Source organism: Protopterus annectens, chromosome 8.part1, assembly GCF_019279795.1.
Source record: "Protopterus annectens isolate FY-2018-M chromosome 8.part1, PAN1.0, whole genome shotgun sequence".
Taxonomy (NCBI): Eukaryota; Metazoa; Chordata; order Ceratodontiformes; family Protopteridae; genus Protopterus; species Protopterus annectens.
The window spans coordinates 111,270,837-111,291,938 of record NC_056742.1 but is presented as its reverse complement, the minus strand read 5'-3'; the positions used below and the strand labels follow the sequence as shown (position 1 = coordinate 111,291,938).

At 42.1% G+C, this 21,102-nt stretch overlaps 1 protein-coding gene across 3 annotated transcripts in view; it reads right to left on the bottom strand.

The window, feature by feature from the left end:
• The window catches only part of DEF8 (differentially expressed in FDCP 8 homolog), a 1,140,218-nt gene that overhangs the window by 865,682 nt on the left and 253,434 nt on the right, over positions 1-21,102 (bottom strand). Inside the window, exon 1 of one of the 3 annotated variants that reach the window (XM_044081734.1) lies at positions 8,503-8,598. The exons of the other annotated variants lie outside the window; for them this stretch is intronic. Within the exon in view, the coding sequence (XP_043937669.1) occupies positions 8,503-8,533 (31 nt within the window). The 5' untranslated portion in view covers positions 8,534-8,598. Of the gene's footprint in view, positions 1-8,502; positions 8,599-21,102 lie in introns of those variants that run through there. 3 annotated transcript variants of the gene reach the window in all.

Sequence of the window (21,102 nt, the reverse complement as noted above, 5' to 3'; positions counted from 1 at the left end):
TATTAGGAATCTTAAGAAAATTAAGTATTCCTTTTACCAGTAGAACCATAATGAGGGGTTAAGAACCTGAAGTAAGTGCAGAGCTAAGCCCAATAAATCACTCCTGTCTAAAGTAACTGAGACAGGAGAAGATAAATGTCTAATTTTCTGCTTCTTTTTGACAATATTTTCCATAGAAACAGACTAAATTCTGCCAGGAACATCACACAGGGAAAAAGGACTCCCACAGTTCAGTTAGGCACAGAGGCATTCCCTGCTCCTTCCTCCTAGACTGACAAGAGTGTTTATCACTTGTCCATCAAGAGCACTTCAAACAGCTGCAGGGAACATGTCTAATCCCTGGTCAATGGTTGATGCAGGGACAATGGCAGAGGGAGCCAATGAAAAAGGTGAATAGTATAAGGAAGAAGAATTGGTCATAGCATAGTCACCCTTTTGCAGACAAGGCAAATTTGCAGCCTGTTGAAGGGGCAAAGTTTGCTTACAAATTGTCTTCTTTTCTGGCTGGAAGAAGGACAAAATTACAGTTGTGTATAACAGTAGATGTTCAAATGATCACTGCTGCAGTATCCGTAGCTATACGAGTTACATCCTGCCAATGATATAACAAGTAGAAGAGCTTACAAACCTTCAGAGCACCTTCCACGTGCCTAAACTGTCAAGTAGCTTGAGCTGAGCTGACTAAGTGACAAGTACGGATGCAAAGCCCTTCAGAGCTTTCCTGCCAGCAGAGAGAGGGAGGCTGAAACCTGAAAGGCCAATGCTAGGAAAAAAATAATAAATCTCCACACCCTGGCATAAAAAAACACAGCAAAAAAGAGGAGGATGGAGGGATGGAGCAGCTACTGTAGTAGTGATCATTCAAACATCTACTGTTATGGTAAGTTTAACTTACAGAACTGTACTACGTTCATTTTGATCACTGCTACAGTAGCCTTAGCTATGGATAGATTACTTCAATCAAGTACATTAGGGAGGTTGAAGTAAAAGAGTCTAAGAGCCCCTGGAGAATGGTCCTAACAAACTCTGATCTGGACTTTGAGAAGGATTCAAGCTTATTATGCTTTTTAAAAGTATGTACAGAGGACAAAGTAGCACAAATCTACAACACTTCAAATCCAACCCTTTCCAAAAAGCCATAGATGAAGCCAAGGCCTGGTAGAGTGGGCCTTGACCCTGCCTAGAATATTTTTATTGTGGTAAGCATAAAGAAGTTAATAGTCTTAGTCAACCATTTGGAAATAGTATGTCTTGAGACAGGTTATCCTTTCTTACTTTCACATGAAATTAACAATTGGTCCTAATATCTGAAAGATTTAATTCTGTCAGGATAGTATCTGACTTGTCTATGGACATCCGAGGTACAGAGCATCCTTTCTCCCTCATTTTTAGGTTCAGGAAAGAAAACAGGGAGATTGACAGTTTGGTTTAAAGTAAACTCAGATACCACATTAGGTATAAAAGGAGGATTAGTTCTCAAAGAAACCATGTCCTTATGGAAAATGAGATAGGGTTGACTCACCACAAGAGCTTGCAACTCAGATACCCTTCTGCGTAGGTTAGAGCAATCAGTAAAAAAACTGTATTCCATATTAAAAATGTCAAGTCAGTCAAATTAGCTGGCTCAAATGGAGTGTTAACTTCTCTAACACACAATTAAGGTCCCAAGGAGGGGCCACCGGTTTTCTTGGAGACCTTTTAATGAAACCCCTGTCAAGAATATTCTGACATAAGAATGCATTTTAAGAGGAGAATCAAAGGGCAGACATGTTGAAGAATAAGAAAGTCCATAGGATAGTAGCTCACAGAAATATTGTAAAACCAGAGAAAAACTAGCACTGAATGGGTACTGGTTATGTGGGTTGACACCAAGAAGAAAATCCTTTCCAATTGTTAATGTATAATCTTCTAGTAGCAGGCTTTCTTGCCTGAATTAATACTAGCTACACATCCTCAGTAAACAGGTGCCTAAAAGGAATTAAGAATCTGTCATCCAGGCAGTCACTTGAAGTTAACTGATGTTGATGTGCATCAAATACTCCTGTTCTTGTGTAAGTAGATCCAGTCTTGGTGAGGAAGCTTGTGGCAACTGCCCCTGGTCATTTCCAGAAGAGCAAAGAACTACTGTTGCCTGTGCCAGTAGCGGATCACCACATTGATCTTGAGGGATTCCTTCTGAGTCTTCAGAAGTACCCTGGACATTAGTGGAAAGGGTGGAAAAGCATACAGGAACATTCCTGTACAAGAAAAAGAAAATGCATCCATTTTCCAGGTCTTCATGCATGGAGACCTGGAACAAAATGTTGACAGTTGACTGTTAAAGAGAGGGAGCAAAGTGGTCTACTTCAAAAAACAGCCACATGCAGATCAAATTTTGGAAATCCCCCTATCTAGTTTCCATTTGTAAGGGTCTGCCTTGGTCCTGCTCAGCTTTTCTGCCACACAATTTTGCTCTGACAAAATGCAGGATGCCTGCAGAATGAGACTGTGTTGGGAAGCTACATCCCAAACTAACATGGCTAGTCTGCTGGGGCGGGGTACATCCCAATTCCCCTTGCTTGTTGATGTACCACATAACTGTAGTATTGTCTGTAACCACTTGAAGAGGTGCTATGGACCAAAGATGGTTCAGATACTGGAGTGTCTTGATCAGAGCAAGTATCTCCTTGACATTTAAGTGCTTGTGTCTGTCTTTGTTGTCCCACACCCCCTGCACTTTTTATCCCTCCTGAACCTGCTCCCCAAGCAAAGGTCAAAACAACTGTGGCGACTTACTGCTTTGAAGCAGGGAGGGAGAAGAGGAGATCTGCACTTTAGGATATCTGTTGTCTCCACCACAACATTTCTCTTCTGACTAGCCCCAGCACTGCTATTTTAAAACTGTTGTGGCTAGAGAGATTTTAGATAACACTGTATCTTCCTCACTTGGAATCTTGCCAGGGGTATCATCACAGATACCATGAGACCCAAAATCCTGAGGAATTCCCTCACAGTGGCAGACGTCCGAGTGGAAAACCTTAGAAATATAGATAAAGATCTAATTTTTCCTGTGGAAGAAACCACTTTGAACTGAGGTGCCTAGTTGACATCCCAGGAATACAATCCTGTATGTAGGAGTCAACAAAGACTTGAATGTTCTCTTGGAATCCCAGCTGGTATAAGAGAAATCTCTCACCTAAGAGAGAGACAGACTCCTGACACTTTGAAAAAGATTGTGTGAGGATAAGCAAGTCATCTAAATAAGGAAACGTGGATACTCTATCGCCTGCAATGAGCTGTAAATGGAGTTAGACACTTTGTGAACACTCTTGATGCAGTGGATAGTCCAAAGGGGAAGGCAGAGAACTGATTAATGTGATCCAATACAAAACCTTAAAAAACTTCTTAAGTCTGGATGAAAAGGGATGTGATAAGCATAATTTAAGTCTAGAGTTGCCAGGAACTTGAAATAAGCAAAAAGAAGCAACAGGTTTTGAAGTGACATCATTTTGAATATGGGCACTATAACACACAGGTTTATGAAAAAAAGATCCAGAACGGGTCACCAAGAAACTTCTTTCTTTGACACTTGGAATGTTCTTGAATAAAAAATGTTTTGCCACCTGGAAAGGAGGAACTGGTTTCATCACTCCTTTGGATAATGTGTGATGAGGAACCTGTAAAAATAAGAGAGTCTGATCTGGAGAATGAGGAATGACTCCCTGGAAAGGAGGAATTTTCTCACATTGCCATCTGTAACTTTGATGAATGATTTTCAGAACCCATTTGTCTGAAACTGTTGCCAAAGAGAAAAATGAAGACTCAGACTTTCTGGAAGAAAAAAGGGTCCACGATGGGAGGGGTACACAGGTAGTTCTGTAACAGTTATTCAGACTTGTTGAACTGTCCATGGGTTTGGGAGCCTTGATGTTTACTTTTGGAATCCCCTTGCCTTCGTCTTAAATATCTATTTACCCATATTTTGAACGTTTTTTTTTTTACCAAAATTAGATGAGACAGAAAATTCATTTGAGAATTTGGAAAAGATTTTTCAGCCCTACTTACATTCCCTGGATCAGCTTGCCCCTTTCATCACACTTTTTGATCACCTCTGCAACACAGAGGCAAAACACTAAATATCTATCCAAAACAGAATTTAAAATCTTATTTTTTACATCTGGTAGGTTCTGAGAATGCAGCAATGCAAACCTCCTCAAAACAGTAGCAATGGCCATAGCCCTGAAAGTAGTATCAGAGTCATACACACACTACACAATGAGTAGTGACCTGTGCAACAGAAGAAGCTAAGTTATTTAAAGCAGATTCTTCCTGACAAGAATAAACAGAGCATAATATATTCCTCACTCTTTCACAATTTGTCAGAACAAACTTTAACATATGAAGCTGGCAATTCAAAATTCTGAAAATCAAAGTTGCAGAGGACAAACGTTTTCTGAAAAGAATGGAAAAATTGTTGATAGGTATGAGGAAAAGAGTAAGATTGGATATAACTAAGTTCTTTGCAGCGGACAGATCAACTAAAGCTATAGTTTTTGGGTCAGATTTGGCAATAGTATACAAAAAATTTAAAAGACTGAGGAACTTCACACATCCTTTGTGCTTTTTTAGGGGCAGCTTGCTGAATATCAGGAAAATTGCAAGCAGTAACAAATACATCCTGTAAAGCATTGCAAGCAGTAACACATACATCCTGTAAAGCAAACAGAACTGGAGTAATGAGTGTAGGTTCTGGAAAATCGTTCTGTAAAAACTCATATTATTTTCAGTGGGACTGAGAAACCTTTTTGTTCTCCCAATGAAAACAGCAACACATTCTAGCAACAGTCTCAGAGAAAGAAAACCCCCCACACGGAGAAACAGAAACCGAGCTTTCCTCGAAGTCTGAATCACAAATATGAAGAAAATCCCTTGTAGCCATCTCTGCATCTTCCTGTTCAGATTCAGAATCTCAAATTTCTTCAGGAAAAAAAGAATCATTCTCTCTTTTACCAGAAACTTCTTTACAAGAAGGATCAACAGCTTAAATTAAACCCAGAACCAGACCTAGTAAATGACTCCTATACAAAGGAAATTGAGGAGAAGTAGATACATGCTTGGTTTCTTTTTGGCAGGAAAAATGTGGCCAACCATGTTTTTAATGGCAACAACAGCAGGGATGGGCACAACATTCTGACAACAGAAAAAAAACTGAATGTTTCCTCCAGGCCCAACAAGAATGTCTCTCAATTGCTCACTGCAGGGAATCCTTCAGCCACCGAAGATATGGATAACCCTGGCCTACAGTGGCTGTAGGTGCTACAGCAGAGGGATCTGAGTTAAAAGATGAGTGGTCTGAGAAACAATAAATGGCCACAGTAGAGTCACCCACCTGTGGCTGAGGCAAACTGCTAGCCTGTTATAGTGGCAAAGGCTGTTTGCTTATTTTTTTTTCTTTTTGTGCCAGGAAGCAGGACTGACCATGAGACAAGTAATCTGTTCCATGTTCAAGCAGAAAATGGCGCCTCCTTCTCAGGGAAGACCAGCAGCAATTGCCAGTAAACACCACCAGTCCTCAAAAGTTACTTTTTTGGCAGAAAAACACAGTAAAAGCACTTTAAAAAACTATTCCAGCCTCAAAAAAGTAAAATAAACAGAGTTTCTCTACAGAAAAAATGTTTTCAGTTACTTTACACCATTTTTAAACTGAAAGGGAAAAAAAAGTGCTTTGTTTAAAAGTATGTGACAGTCTCAAGACAGTCTGCTAAAACACAACACTCTTAGCTTTAATATAGCTTTCCTGAAAAGGAAAGTAACAACACATCAACAAAATTATGAAAAACAAAGTTTTTTTTTCCACATAGGGAACTTATGTGCCCAGTTAAAGAAAGTAAAAGCTGACTGTCTATCCTTAAAAGACTCAGAGGTGTGTACCCTTCAGCAGCACCAAAGCTTTTCTTTTAGACCGCTAAGCTCAAGCTGCCAGACAGTTTTGGTGCACAGAAGGTGCCCTGTACCTTTGGAAGCTGGACAGCTATTATATATCCTTGGTAGGGTATAACCTACATAACTAAGGTGACTGCAGCACTGATAAATATGACAAACATCATTGTCCTGCCTAATTATATTAAATAAATGCTATAGTACCAATCCTGAGTGGGATCTTGACACAATACTTGCACACCTTGCAAATGTATAACACCAGTTCTGGTCCTGGTACAAGTTTTAGAGCGTCAGGAAGTTTTTTTTTAAGCTAAAGAATGCATTTTGTGCCTGTTACTATCGACTGTTATTATGTAAATGGAACACATGCAATCTATAACACATGTAAAAATGTGATCCCTACTACTGTAGCTTGTAAATGGTTACATTTTTTGCATCAAATTTGACATTAGAGAGACTCGTTCAATATTTCCTGTCAGTTTCTCTTAACTACGTTATATGTGCATTCCGACCTCCTGTTCTCTCATTTGTGAGCCTTCCTACTTATTGTACTCAAACCTCTAGCAACATGGTCAAATAATATCTTACAATGCCACTTGAGAGGACTTCAATGTGCTTAATATGAGTACATTGCAAGCAACTCATGCTCAGCCATGAACTTTCTTACTTACTGTATTCAAAACTGTAATTAAAACCATCAAATAAATTACTAGCAAGGTATTTTCTTGAATTTGGATGCTTAAGACAAATGTTATCTTCCCATGAATGTATGTTTTACACTGCATTTCATTTCTAGAGATGTTATTGATGTTGAAGCTTCAATTTATTCTTTTGAAATACTGCAGCCACTAGTGAAGTCTTGTTAATGACTATACATTAGTTCTACAACTCATAACGTCAATCCTTTCAACCTCTTAGCACAAGAATTCTGGACAAAGCCAAAAATAATGGGGGGGTGGGGGTGTCAAAGGCCCAAAATCAGGGACAGATTTTAAACATTACTCTTACTTACAAAGTTGCTGGAATAATGAGTTTTGCATTAACATGCATTTTCTGAAGAATATTAAGACTGAAACTCAAAAGTTTGTCTTTGTTTAGTGATTCAATCCTGAATGAGATTTGCCAGGAAACCACAAAGTTTATGAGGAACAGAACAAAAATATGAGCAAAAACCTAGACATTCTGTGCAATTCTGGACAATTAAGAAATATGACTTCTAACTAGTTTTCATGCACATAACAAATATTCACACAATATGAATGACATCCTAAGGGTGTATACAAATTAGGTTGCATTTGATATCTGGGTGGGGTTTTCTACTGCACACATCTTAGGAAATACTTCACTTTTGCCAACACCAGTGTTCATTGCCAGTGGTTCACAATGCATTTCTTTCAAAAGCTGGTTCTGCCTAAGACTGCTGTGTGTTTTTCTATATAAAGTCCTTAAATTGTATGCATCCACTGGTATATGTAAACTGTATGCATCCACTGGTGTATGAGGTACCAGCACCTAACCAACTGACACAAAATAGTGGTATTTAGTTCTACACTGTTCCTCCAGCGTATGTTCCTAAAACATTGGTTCCTTTAACTATTAGTAACCAAGTCATTGAAAAATGAAGACAGTCAAGTCTGTATAGAGACTGCACAGCCCATACTGTATTCACTGGTGCAGGACAACTACCATAGCTCTTTACATTGTTTGTGGTATCTGCATTTCAACAGCCATTTTTTAATGAATTACACTTAAGTTTTGCTACCTTCACATGTTTTAGATTTTATAAAAGCATTCTATTACTTTGGCTTAAATAATAAAATAAAATTGGGGGCAACTAGGCATTCTAAGCAGCTGCAGGTTCTCAAGCCTTTTCACCCTAAACTACAGGGAGTAGGAATAGGCCTAACTCAGGTATGGAATGCAGTACTACTGACCCTTTTAGAAGTTATATGTTACTTATTAAAGTACAGTTCTTATTTTGCCTAGGATACCTCTGCAAAACTGGTTATTAGGTTGGTTAAATCGTGTAGCATTACTTCATCATTGCAGTATGCTAATTCCACTAATTTTGAATTTAATGTTTGTTCACGTCATTCTCATCAACATGTGACTACTGTCCATACTGTGATTCTGTCATGTGACTTTGCTGCTCTCAGGGGTACAAAAATTATAATAATTACTACAAATGGACTCTGGGGCTTGCACAATCATTACTCTAACCCGAGACTGAATTTCGGAACACACATTCCTACATTAGCTAGTGAATAATTTAAAAACAGTGTACATATACACTGAGTGTTCAAGCTTACTGCATGAAAGACTGCTATTTACTTGCTCTTACTAGACTTAAAAGGTAAACCTGCTATTATTTCAAGGAGAATCAACATTATCTCATAAATGTTAAGGTCTGCCCAAGGCAAACCCTAACCTTGCTACAAGACCCAGAGAAAGAAGTCCTTTAAATAAACATGAAAACTTAGCCATATTTCTTTAGGCAATGCAGCTTAGTGCAACTAGGAGTGCCATTAATGTTTACATTCAAATTCATATGCACAGCAAAATCAAATCAATACATCAACTTACAGCTTCCAAAAGTATAGTCAAACACAAACATGTTCTTTGCACTGGTGCTCTCTCTTTTGCAGAGGTCTTGTGATCTGCACACACGCGAGTTCTCTTCGCAAGTCTAAAGCCTATTCTTGTCGAGAACTACTTCAGCTTTCAGTATTATGTCACAAACTGGTTTCAGAACAGCTCTTTAGATTGGTTTAGTTTGCTTTCCTTTTTTTTTTCAGTCACAATGGATAAATTAACTCTTCATGCACCTACGGGGTGGAGAATCTTCAAGGCACACCCTTTAATCACAAAGCAACAGCTAGCATTTCAGAAAAAAAAATCAGTTTGAAATAGATTCAAGACTCATTTTTTTGTCTAAACTCATTTGTATAATACCCAGTAGCATGCCACTGCAAGTAACTACACCTCTGAACTCATGTCATACTTCAACAAGCTGTAACAAAATGCCATTATCAAGACTGAGCAGTTGCTAGCTATCATATACAGGGTTTCAAGTCTGACCTAGGGTGTTGGGAATTTTCAGTAATGTCCTACAAGTAAATACTGGGGAGAAGTTTTCTGAAGCATGACTACAAATTTTTGGGTGTGGGAACTGCTGTCACATTTTTATTGGAAGTGTCAGTCTGCCTAACCTGCACTAGTGATAGTTACAAATAAAAAAATAATGCTTACTTGTGTCATTTTTGTATCTGTTATGTTTCCTGCAGTTTCATCTCTTCTGGTCTACTTCTGCTTATTTCACAAATTGTATTAGTTAGACTTTCCTTTTCTTAGACAACAAAAGGCTCAGTAACAAACAGCTGGTATGTACACAAAGTGACAGACACAAAATCAGGAAAATGTTTTAAATAGTTCTATTATATTCTTAGAAAATTACTAAAAGAAGAACATGCTTTGCATTAGCAAGCATTTTTTTGAAAGCTACTAAGTCTGAAATGTACATGCATGTCTGCTATTACTTAGTGAATGTAATCCACAACAACTTGGAATAAAAACACAAGTGTAACATTATATAGTAAAACCAAACCTTCAAATAAAATGACACTAGAGCCACAGTCCAAGGAACTTCCCAAATATTCATCCACACACAAATAGGACCAAATATTCATCCACACACAAATAGGACTTTATCAAAATGTCCCATAACACCACACACTGCAATTTATATTATTTTGAATGTAACTAACTGAGTAACTGCTTGCAATATTTAAAGACATAAAATACAATTTTAATACAAAGACTAACTATATTAAAATGCGACCAACACTTAATACAAGAGTTACATAAACTTAAAAAAAATTAACTTTAAAAATTACCCTTTAGGTGAATCTTTACTGTAGTTTAGTTGTTCTCAACTTCAAAACCGGTTGAATAGATGTGTAATCATTAATTCCTGGGTAATGCATGGCATTATATCTTAAGTTGCCATCTAAGTTCTTTATTCTCTAATGCTGTTTTAATATCCCCACCTTGGGGGTTTAAAGTGAGTTGATCCAAAATTGCAAATTTAAACTTTGAAAAAGACAGACAAATAGTTGAATTCTTAAATAAGCATTATTTTCATTGTGCTTAGAAATACCATAATAGTGTTTGTATATTCATTTACAGCAGAGCATCCTGAACATTTAGAAAGATACATCACTAGTTTTGAACGACAATTGCCTTTGCAAAAATATACTTTAGAGTGAACACTGTTTTCTAAAACCAAACTTTTCTCTTCAAGAATAAATGATCACTGATTGCAAGTACTACACTTTACAGTACTTTTCATGTTCGAACCTCTGACTATTTGACCCTCCTTCAAACAATTTTTTCTTGTTGAATCCAGTCTTGTGAATGAATAGGGGTTGTCCCCCTACATGGTTAAGTACATCAGAACTAGCTTTAAAAATGTTCCATTTTTTTAATAATTTTCTTAATTTCAACTGACTGAGAACTATACTGAACTACTAGAGCTTTTTCAGAGTTTTTTGCTAGTGGGGCCTGCATATTAGGGGGTGACCTAATACTCAATAATGGCTTACGTCTAGCACCCAATTCAACTTCTACTTGATGTCTAATACTTTGTACCAGGCAAATAGGATAACACCTGGCTTAAAACATATTAACCACCTTGCTGAGTTCTCCCCTAGATCTTCATGGTGGGAAGTCATCCTTGCTATACGTATACACTTTCCTTTCACCAAACTTTTCATTTGGGCTAAAGGGTGGCGGCTAGAAAAATGGAAGTATGAGTTGCTAAAACTTGATTTCCTACAGACTTTAGATCGAAATAGATAAGAGTGTCAAGGTAATTAAGCTCATTCTTCCCAACTTTATAACTAAATTTAGATAGAAGTGTTATGCAAATACTCAGACTTCAGTATCTGTATCCCAGACCCACTCCAAAGAACAAATATATCATCCAAAAAACTTACATACTTTCTTATGTTAGTAAAGAACTTGGAATTAAAACACAAAGTTGTTCTCCCAGTGCAGTAAAACAAGATTTGCAAAAATGGGGGCACAAGAGGCTCCCCACATCAACACCTCTATTCTTTTTAAAGATTTAATCTTCAAAGTAAATAAAATTATTTTTTAAGACCATAATCATAAGGTCTAAAATTAAATTGATCATTTGAAAATGTGGTATACTGGACAACACTGTTATAAAAGGCCTCTAATCCTTGTTCCTTAGGGATGACCGTAAGTCCATGGCATCTATTGTAAGAAAGATAAGTTCCTGATCTCATAATTCAACATTTAACCTCTCCCCAAAAATCCCAAGAGTCCATAATCAAATGTGGAACTTCTTTATACATTGGTTTTAGCCACCTATCCACACAAACTGCCAGGGATAAGTTTCTGACCCCTTAGCAACCACTATGGGTTGAAATGAAGGATGGTTCACATTCTTGTGGATTTTAGGGTTGCCGAATATAGTTGGAATTTTATGGTTCTCTACTTTAAGTCTGCCTAACCTGCTCTAATAACTACAGCAAAAAATAATGCTTACTTGTGCCATTTTTATACATCTGTTATATTTCCTGCACTTTCCTCTCTTCTCGGCTAAATCTGCTTATTTCACAAATTGCATTACCTAGACTTTCCTTTTCTTCAATAAAAATCAGCTGGGGTATGTCCACTGAATAATGACTGACACAAAATCAGGAAAATATTTTAAATATTTCTCTTATATTCTTAGAAATCACTAGAACACCACACATTTGCATTAGCAAGCATTTTCTGAAGGATACAAAGTCTGAAATGCACATGCATGCCTGTCATTATTTAGTGAATGCAATCCACAACAACTTGTCAGAAAACCACATATTTTACAAGGAAAAGACCAAAATACTTAACAGCTTCTTTGTTCAGGAATCTGTACAAAGACAAAAGGTCTGGAGAGACACAACTGCATGCACACACATGCACATACTCTCTCTCTCTCTCTCTTGCAGGAACCTCCCAGCCCATTTCCTGTTAGAAGCTTAAAACTTCGACGAAAGCCATTTCATACTTAACAGTTTTAAACACTAGGGATAGTTCCCCATGTAGTTAACAGCTTAGTGCTGTCAGATCATTAGGTATCACACTACCACTTGCATAGCGCTGTTAGTTCCTTGCATGCCATTAGCCCTTCATGAGCTGAGCTGTACCGGAAAAAAAAACAAAATCACCACTCCTGCTAGAATATGCACCCGCAATTTCATCTTGTGTACAGATAAAAAAAAAAAAAAAAAAAACACTGTTCCTGTGTGTGTACACATGGATTCCCTTTACAAGCTTGAAGTTTTAAAACGTCGAAATGAAAATGGTCGAAACCATAAGATCGAAGTTTTGAAACTTCGAACGTTTTGAATGGAGATCACCATACAGAGCAGAACGAGAAATTTATCATTTTCCTCGCTGTAGTGCAATGTCAGAGTTGGTATATTTATTTAGCAGGGTTTTTGGGCAGTGCAGGGGGGAAAGCTCCCTGCAAAATCATAAATAAATATTTTTTTGTTTTTATTTTTTATTAATTGCAATTTTGAAGTTTCAGACCTTTGATCTTATGATCTCGACCATTTGCAGTTCAAAGTTTTGATACTTCAAGCTTGTAAAGTACATTTGTACATGCTACTATATGAGATGCAGGTTCAACTTCATTTTCTGAATCTTGCCCCTTACTGGTTTAAAAAGACTGGGATGTTTTGCTCCAGGCAGAGTTTCCCATTGTCACTGGCTCAAATGTTCTACATTCAAGCCAATGAAACAGAAGAAACTGGAGCAAAACAGAGCAGATCCAAATAACTGGGGTTGGGATTTGGAAATTTTTTTTTATGTACGAGAACCGCTAGCCAGCACCAGACCCTAGGCAGCTGCCTAGGTCACCTAGTGCTAGATCCTGCCCTGATCCAGCATGGAACAAAATGATAACGATGTGAATTAAAAAATGTATTTGCTATTTAAACAGAATTTAATAGTAATATTTGGAAAACCACATTGTCATGGAACTGTATGTATAGGAAGAGTTGTTGATCCCCCTAATTCTGCTTTAAAACTAGACGGGGCAAAGAGACGTTAGCTCCTTTTGCAATATTATTAGGGAAAATACAGTCTATGTATACCATTGATAAGGGATAAGCTTATAGCAAGAAGTATCTATGCAAGCAGAGTATTCATGGAGCACAAAAGTGCATTGTCCTATATTCTTAATAACCAAAGTTAGTGCTGGGTTACCTCAACAGATGGCTTAAATAGGAAGGTGGAGAAAATGTGAGAATCCCTTAACCTGTACACCTCCTCTTCCCCAGTTACAGGGAATGATGACAAATTAGAAGTTATGTACCTACCATAACGTTCCATGTTAGTTGTCTTCTCTCGCCTTCTTTCTTGCTGGATGGGTTCGGAGCCGATCCTCGGCTCCGACTCGGCACTTGCTAAGCTCGAGAGTCACTTTTACCAGCTCAAGGCAGCCCCATATCCCATGATGCAAGGCGGTAATTACCCAGATCTCGTTTGGTATCTAGAGGAAAAACTGCCTATAAAAAAACTTTCCACTAAGGAAAGAGAAACACCAACCTAAAAAGGCTGTAATGGAAACCAGGTAATCAAGGACAAGAACTATCTGGTGTCCAAGGAAGAAGAATCTTCCAGAGAGATCAAGGTCTGTCCAGGCTAGGGGGACAGGAGGGAGGGACGCAAGAAAGAAGGCGAGAGAAGACAACTAACATGGAACGTTATGGTAGGTACATAACTTCTAAATGTTAAGTTGTCAATCTCGCCTTCATTCTTGCTGGATGGGACCGCGTCCCTAGCACCTCTATCCTGGGTGGCTCAATGGAACAGACTCTTGAGAACAGTGGAACCAAAGCTTGCCCTGTCCCTGGAGGCCAAATCCAATTTGTAATGAGAAACGAAGGTATGAGGAGTGGCCCAAGTGGCTGTTGCACAAATAGTATCTAAGGGTAGTCTAGCCTGAAAAGCTGTAGAAGTGGCTAGACCTCTTGTGGAATGAGCTTTAGGTTTTGAGTTCAGCTGTTTGCCCCTAAGCTGATAAATGTCAGAAATGGTGGAAGATAGCCATCTAGATAAGGTCACTTTAGAAACAGGGAGACCTTTTCTATTTTCAGCATAAGACAGGAAGAGCTGATCGGACTTCCTAAATTGCTTTGTTCTATCCAAGTAATATCTAAGTTGGCGATGAACATCTAAGTAATGCAATTTTTGTTCCGCCCTGCTAGAATAATTTGGAAAAAATACAGGGAGATCAATGGATTGGTTTAAATTTGCCTTAGAAGCAACCTTGGGCAAAAAGGATGGGTTGGTTCTCAAGGATACTCTGTCTTTGTGGAAGACCAAATAAGGGGGATGAACACCGAGGGCATGGAGTTCAGACACTCTTCTAGCTGAGGTAATAGCGACTAGAAAAAGTGTCTTCCAAGAAAGAAACTTTAATGAACATAAAGCAGCCGGTTCAAAAGGGGGAAGTATCAAGGATGTCAGCACTAAATTTAAATCCCACTGTGGTGGAGGATCTCTAACAAGGGTTTAAGAAGGAACACTCCTTTGAGAAAGGCTTTACAAAGTTTGTGGGACATAATGTTGTGGTCTGCAAAGCCGGCATGAAAGTTCGAGATTGCAGCCAACTGAACTTTGACTGTGGAAGACGAAGAACCTGAGTGAAAAATTTCCGCAAGGAAATCCAAGACCGACTGAATAGGGGCAGTAAAGGGGTCTATGTTCTTAGATTTTGCCCAAAAAGAGAAGCGTTTCCACTTGCTAGAACAAATCCTCCTGGTAGAGGACTTAAGAGAAGCTACTATGATATCTCTAATGGGGTTAGAGATCATAGGAAGCCTGGCTAAGGAAGGAAGTGGAGCAACCAAGCTGTGAGGTTGAGGGAAGGAACTGACCGGTGCAGTTGACCCGACTGGTGAGCCAGAAGATCTGGAACTGGGTCCAGATGCCAAGGCCGCACCAAAAGATGGCGATGAAGGAACGGGAACCAAATTTGTCGAGGCCGGTAAGGGGCAATGAGAATCATTTTAGCTCTCAAGACGGTAGCTTTCTGGAGTACTTGTGGTATCAAAGGAAAGGGAGGAAAGGCATAAAGAAGTCCCCGGGGCCAATCTTGGGTAAGAGCATCTCTGGGGGGATGGCCCGGAAGTGGGAAGAGAGAGAAGAAGTCTGGGCATTTACTGTTTTGGGGTGTAGCAAAAAGATCGCAGCATGGGCGGCCCCACTTCTGAAAAATCTCCTCCACAATGGATTGCTTGAGAGACCACTCGTGAGGCATGAGAATAGCTCTGCTCAATCTGTCCGCTATTATGTTGGTTTTCCCGGGGATATGAGTTGCTACCAGAAACCGATGAGAGGAGATCGCCCATTGCCAAAGTCTGAGAGCTTCTCGACACAAGGGATAGGACTTGGTTCCGCCCTGCTTGTTGATGTACCACACGACGGACATGTTGTCTGTGTGAACTGCAATAGTCCCTAAAGGGAGAAAGTCGTCGAGGGCTTGCAACATTAAAAGCACTGCTCTCATCTCTAGGACATTTATGTGCAGGTGGTATTCGAACGGTTGCCACGTGCCATGAACCATCCTGCCCTGATAATGTCCCCCCCACCCGATCAGGGAGGCATCCGAAGTGACCGTGGCTACCGGGGCCGGGGGAACAAATGGTCTGCCCTGATGATCTAGAGGAGAGGAAATCCACCAGGATAGATGGTTCTTGCAGGTCTGTGTCACCAGAATCTTGTGACGCATGGGGAGCTGTTGGAAGGACCATTGGGGGAACAACATCTATTGTAGGAGACGCATGTAAAAGCGGGCCAGAGGAAGAAGTGTTATGGCAGCTGCCATGAGGCCCAAGACTTTCAGGACTAACCTGGCTTGCGCCCTGTTGCTGGATAGGATGATCCGAACGTAGTTTTGGATATCTAGGATTCTCTGACTTGTTAGGTTTGTTGACATCTGAGTAGTGTCTAGATTTGCCCCTATAAAGGTAATAGATTGACAGGGAGACAAGGAAGACTTTTCGAAGATGACTGAGATTCCTAAGTGGCCGCAGAGACGTAGAGTGTAATCTCTGGCTTGGAGGAGTTGATGCCTGGTGGTGGCTGAGAGGAGCCAGTCGTTGAGATACGGAAACACCTGGAATCCTTGACGTCTCAGGTGAGCCGTAACCACTGCCATGCATTTGGTGAACACTCTGGGGGCTGTAGTGAGGCCGAAGGGCAGGGCTCTGAATTGAAAATGACTGGTCCCCAGCCGAAAGCGGAGAAAACTTCTGGAGCGTCTGTGAATCTTTATATGATCGTACGCATCCTGAAGGTCTATGGAGCACATCCAGTTGTCTTTGCCCAGAAAGGGCAAAATCGATTGAAGTGTGACCATCCGAAATCTTGTCTTTTTGACAGACTTGTTGAGCCTGCTGAGGTCTAATATTGGTCTCCAGTCTCCCGTCTTTTTGGGGACCAAAAAGAACCTTGAGTAGATTCCGGACTCTAAATGATCTTTTGGTACTGGCTGGATGGCCCTTTTCTTTAGAAGCTTTGACACCTCTAATTTCGCAGTTTCCCTTAGACCGGGTGGTATGTCTGGAAGGGAACCTCTTTGAGGGAAGGGGCTTTCCTCGAAGGGAATCTTGTAATCCTTGGATATGATCGACTGTACCCATTTGTCTTGAGAGAGGGAAAGCCAGGCTTCTGGGTACAGCGACAATCTTCCCCCGACTGCCTCCAAGGGTGGGCAGTCGGGCAACACCTCAGGGATGCTGGAAGGGCTTGTCAGAGAGAGGCTCTCTGGAGCCCTGGTTCTGCGGACCCCCTCTGCCCTAGGGCGGCGTCTATTGTTATTACCCCCTCTGCCTCTGGGGGTAAACTGACCACGTGCGTCCGGCGTCACTCCCTGAGATTTTCGGAACCACATCTTCCCCCTCTTCTGACCTTTGGGATAAGGCCTGGAAGGGGCGGAGAAACGGACTCCTATGGCAGAAAGAGTTTTGCCGTCTTGCTCGCACCTGGTCAAAGTGTCCTTCACCTGAGGACCAAACAATGTTGACCCATCAAAGGGAGAGTTTGTGAAGGACACCTTAAAGGGGTCTGCAAAATTACAGAGCCGCATCCAGGACTGACGTCTGAGAGCCACTCCTGTGCCTGCAGCTCTACTCGCCCCATCGGCTGCATAAGAAATGAGCCGCATGGGGGAGTTGGTTATGGAATTAAGGATTCCTAGCTGAGAAGCAATTTTCTTGAGCTCCTGCTGCTGAAGGATCCTGTACTACTTCACCTAATTCTTTAAGGATGCCCCTTTGAAGTCTGGTGAAGTGACCTAAATAATTCAGCGAACGCATAGCAAAGGTCGCTGAGGAAAACATCCGCTTGCCATACCTGTCCATGGTCCTAGACTCCTTGTTAGGAGGATGGACTGGTACGGAAGGATCTGCAAGTTCCTTCTTGGTGGCGGCCGCCACCACCATGGCATCAACCGGGACACTTTCGGTAAGAAATTAGAAGTTATGTACTCACCATAACGTTCCATCTGAGTAGGTGTATTCATTTGTCTGCAACCTGTGGGTTATGGATCCGACATCGGATCCGAACCGGCATGGTTTACCAGCTATGGATCCAAGCTCTCAGCTCCTCCCCTCACCCATAATGCCCTGCTCTACCCTCATGACCTCAGATCGAGTTTGCCAATAGCAAAAAAACACCCTGAAAAGGGTAACACACCATATGCAGGAAACTGAAAGGCCAGGGGGATAGGAGGGCGGGATGGTTGCAGACAAATGAATACACCTACTCAGATGGAACGTTATGGTGAGTACATAACTTCTAAATCTGAAGTAGGAGATTCATTTGTCTGCAACCTGTGGGACAGAGTCCCCAGCTACCTGAATCTTGGGTGGCCATCATGGAAGGATATTCCGGAGCACCGCGGAGCCAAAGGATGCTCTACCCCTAGATGCAAGATCCAACTTATAGTGGGAAATAAAAGTATGAGATGAAGCCCACGTGGCTGCTGCACAAATATCATCTAGAGGAATCCTAGCCTTGAAGGCTGCCGAGGTAGATACTGACCGGGTTGAATGGGCATGAACACCCTCCGGTGCGGGCCTTCCTGAAGCTTGATAAGCCAATAAGATGCACTGTGAAATCCAGCGGGACAGAGAAACTTTGCAAAATTCAATTTGGGCAAGCCAATTTCTAAAGGAAATAAACAACTGGTCGGATTGCCTATGACCAGCCGTCCTGTTCAGATAAAATCTAAGTTGCCTGTGAACATCTAATGAATGTAGCTTATATTCACCTTTGTTTTCATATTTAGGGAAGAAAACAGGGAGGTTAATGGACTGATTGATGTTTGCTTCAGAAGCGACTTTAGGAAGAAAGGACGGGTTGGTCCTGAGGTAGACACGGTCCGGATGAAATACCAAGTAAGGAGGTTTAGCTGATAATGCTTGAAGCTCAGAAACTCTCTTGGCCGATGTAATAGCTACCAAAAAGGCTGTCTTGTAGGACAAGAATTTGAGATCCACCGTAGCCGCTGGCTCGAAGGGGCGGTCAAGGCCTGTAGGACCTGGGACAGGTCCCAAGGAGGAACTGCTTGCTTTATTAGTGGCCTGAGAAGAAAAGTACCTTTAAGAAAAATTTTACACAATTTGGCTGACATAAGAGGATTAGAGTCATGGCCAATGTGATAATGAGAAATTGCCGCCAGTTGTACTTTGACTGTGGAACTGCTGGCACCATCGTTAAAGAGAGTGGTTAGAAAGTCAAGCACTAAAGGAAGAGGAACCGTGAAGGGATTCAGGCCTTGCCGCTCCGCCCACAAAGAAAAACGCTTCCACTTGCTTCGTAAACCTTTCTAGTGGATGGTTTATGAGCTGCCACCAAAATTGCCTTAACCGGTGACGAAATACCGGGAGTCCTAATCAAGAGTGGAACTGGAGCAGCCAAGCAGTCAGCTTCAGGTTGTCCAGATTCGGAGGAGGAATGCAGGATGGATGGGATATCAGATCCGGGATGGGATCTAGAATCCAAGGAGGATTCACCGAGTGAGACCTTAGGAAGGGGAACCAGATCTGTCGAGGCCAGAATGGAGCAATGAGAATCATTCTGCAACCCACCCGAGAGGCTTTCTGAAGAACTTGGAGCATCAGAGGCAAGGGTGGATAAGCATACAGAAGACCGGGTGGCCAAGCATGCACCAGAGCGTCTCTTGGGGTACCTCCGGGAGGAGGTATCAGAGCGAAAAAACTGTCGCACTTGGTGTTTGAGGGAGAGGCAAAAAGATCGCATGAAGGGGTTCCCCACCGTGCGAATATGCGTTCCGCTACTTGACAATTGAGAGACCACTCGTAAGGAGTCAGAATGGTGCGACTGAGCTTGTCCGCTAGGATGTTGGACCGACCCGGAATGTGCGTTGCTATTAGAAAGCGATTGGTGGAGATTGCCCATTCCCAAACTCTCATGGCTTCTCGACAAAGAGGGTAAGACCTTGTTCCCCCTTGCTTGTTGATGTACCAGACAACAGACATGTTGTCCGATTGAATCGCAATTGTTCCCATGGGAAGAAAGCCCTGAAGTGCTAGCAATGCTAAGAGCACAGCTCTCATCTCTAGAACATTGATATGCAGTAAGGTCTCTGAATCGTCCCACGTGCCTTGGACGGTCCGGCCCGCAAAGTGCCCCCCCCCACCCGAGGCGGGAGGCGTCCGTGGTCACCGTGGCGAGAGGGGGAGAAGCACAAAATGGGCGGCCTCTGTGGAGATCCGGGGAGTGGAGCCACCACAAGAGGGACCGCTTGCAAGCCTTGCTGATCGCTATGGGATGATGCATGGGGAGAGCAAGGTATGACCACTGTACTAAGAGCGTCCACTGTAGAATGCGCATATTGAGCCTGGCAAGAGGAAGAAGTGCTATACCTGATGCCATGGACCCTAGAGCCCTCAGGACCAACTCCGCTGGAACAGAACTTGAGTGGAGAATGGCCCGCACCTGGAGCTGCAGATTTTGAACTCTGTCCGCAGTGATGAAAGCTCGTACACTCCTTGTGTCTAGCCTGGCCCCTATAAAATCTAAGAGCTGTGTGGGCGCCAGGTTGGATTTCTTTGTATTTATTGTGATGCCCAGAAAAGGAGCAAGATGGAGAAAGGAGTCTCGCGCCAATAAAAGTAGATGCCTTGTTGGGGCGGTAAGAAGCCAGTCGTCCAGGTAGGGAAAGACCTGCACCCCCTGAAGCCTCAGGTGGGCCGCTACCACTGCTAATACTTTGGTGAACACCCTGGGGGCTGTGGTGAGACCAAAGGGAAGGACCCGGAACTGGTAGTGACTGGCTCCCAGCCGGAAGCGGAGAAACCTCCTGGAGCGCCTGTCCATCAGGATGTGGTAGTACGCGTCCTTGAGGTCTATCGAGCACATCCAGTGATTTTCTCCCAGAAGGGGGAGAATAGATTGCAGAGTGACCATTCGGAATTTTTCTTTGGGGACTGCCAGATTCAAGAGAGAGAGGTCTAGGATTGGTCTTAGTTCCCCCGTCTTCTTTGGCACTAAAAAGAATCTGGAGTAGAATCCTGATCCGATCTGGTCTGGGGGGATGGGCTGGATGGCTCTTTTCTTTAGCAGATGGCCAATTTCTGCCAAAGCGGCCTCCCGTTGACCGGGTGGGACGTCTGGGAGGGATTTCAACTTTGGAAGGTGAAGGAAAGGGATGCGATATCCTCTGGATATGATTTGGAGAACCCAGCGGTCCGATGTTATGGACTCCCATGCCGCTAGGTGCCCCGAAAAACGTCCCCCGACTGCCTCCAGAGTGGAGCAGTCAGGCAACCCCTCAGGGTTGCTGCGCGGGCCGTTCAGAGAAAGGTTCCCTGGACCCGAAGTTTCTGGGAGCCCCTCTGCCTCTAGGGCGGCGTCCTCCCTGTCCTCCTCTGCCACGGAAGGACTGGTTGTCCGGAGCAGGCTGGGACTGCTGCGACTTCCGGAACCACATCTTCTTCTGACCCTTTTGGTTCCTAGAGTAGGGCCTCTGGGGTGCAGAGAAGCGGATTCCGACGGCAGACAGCGTCTTCCGTCCTTCTCGCTCTGGGTCAACGTCTCTGACGGTTTTGCCAAACAGAGCAGAACCATCAAAGG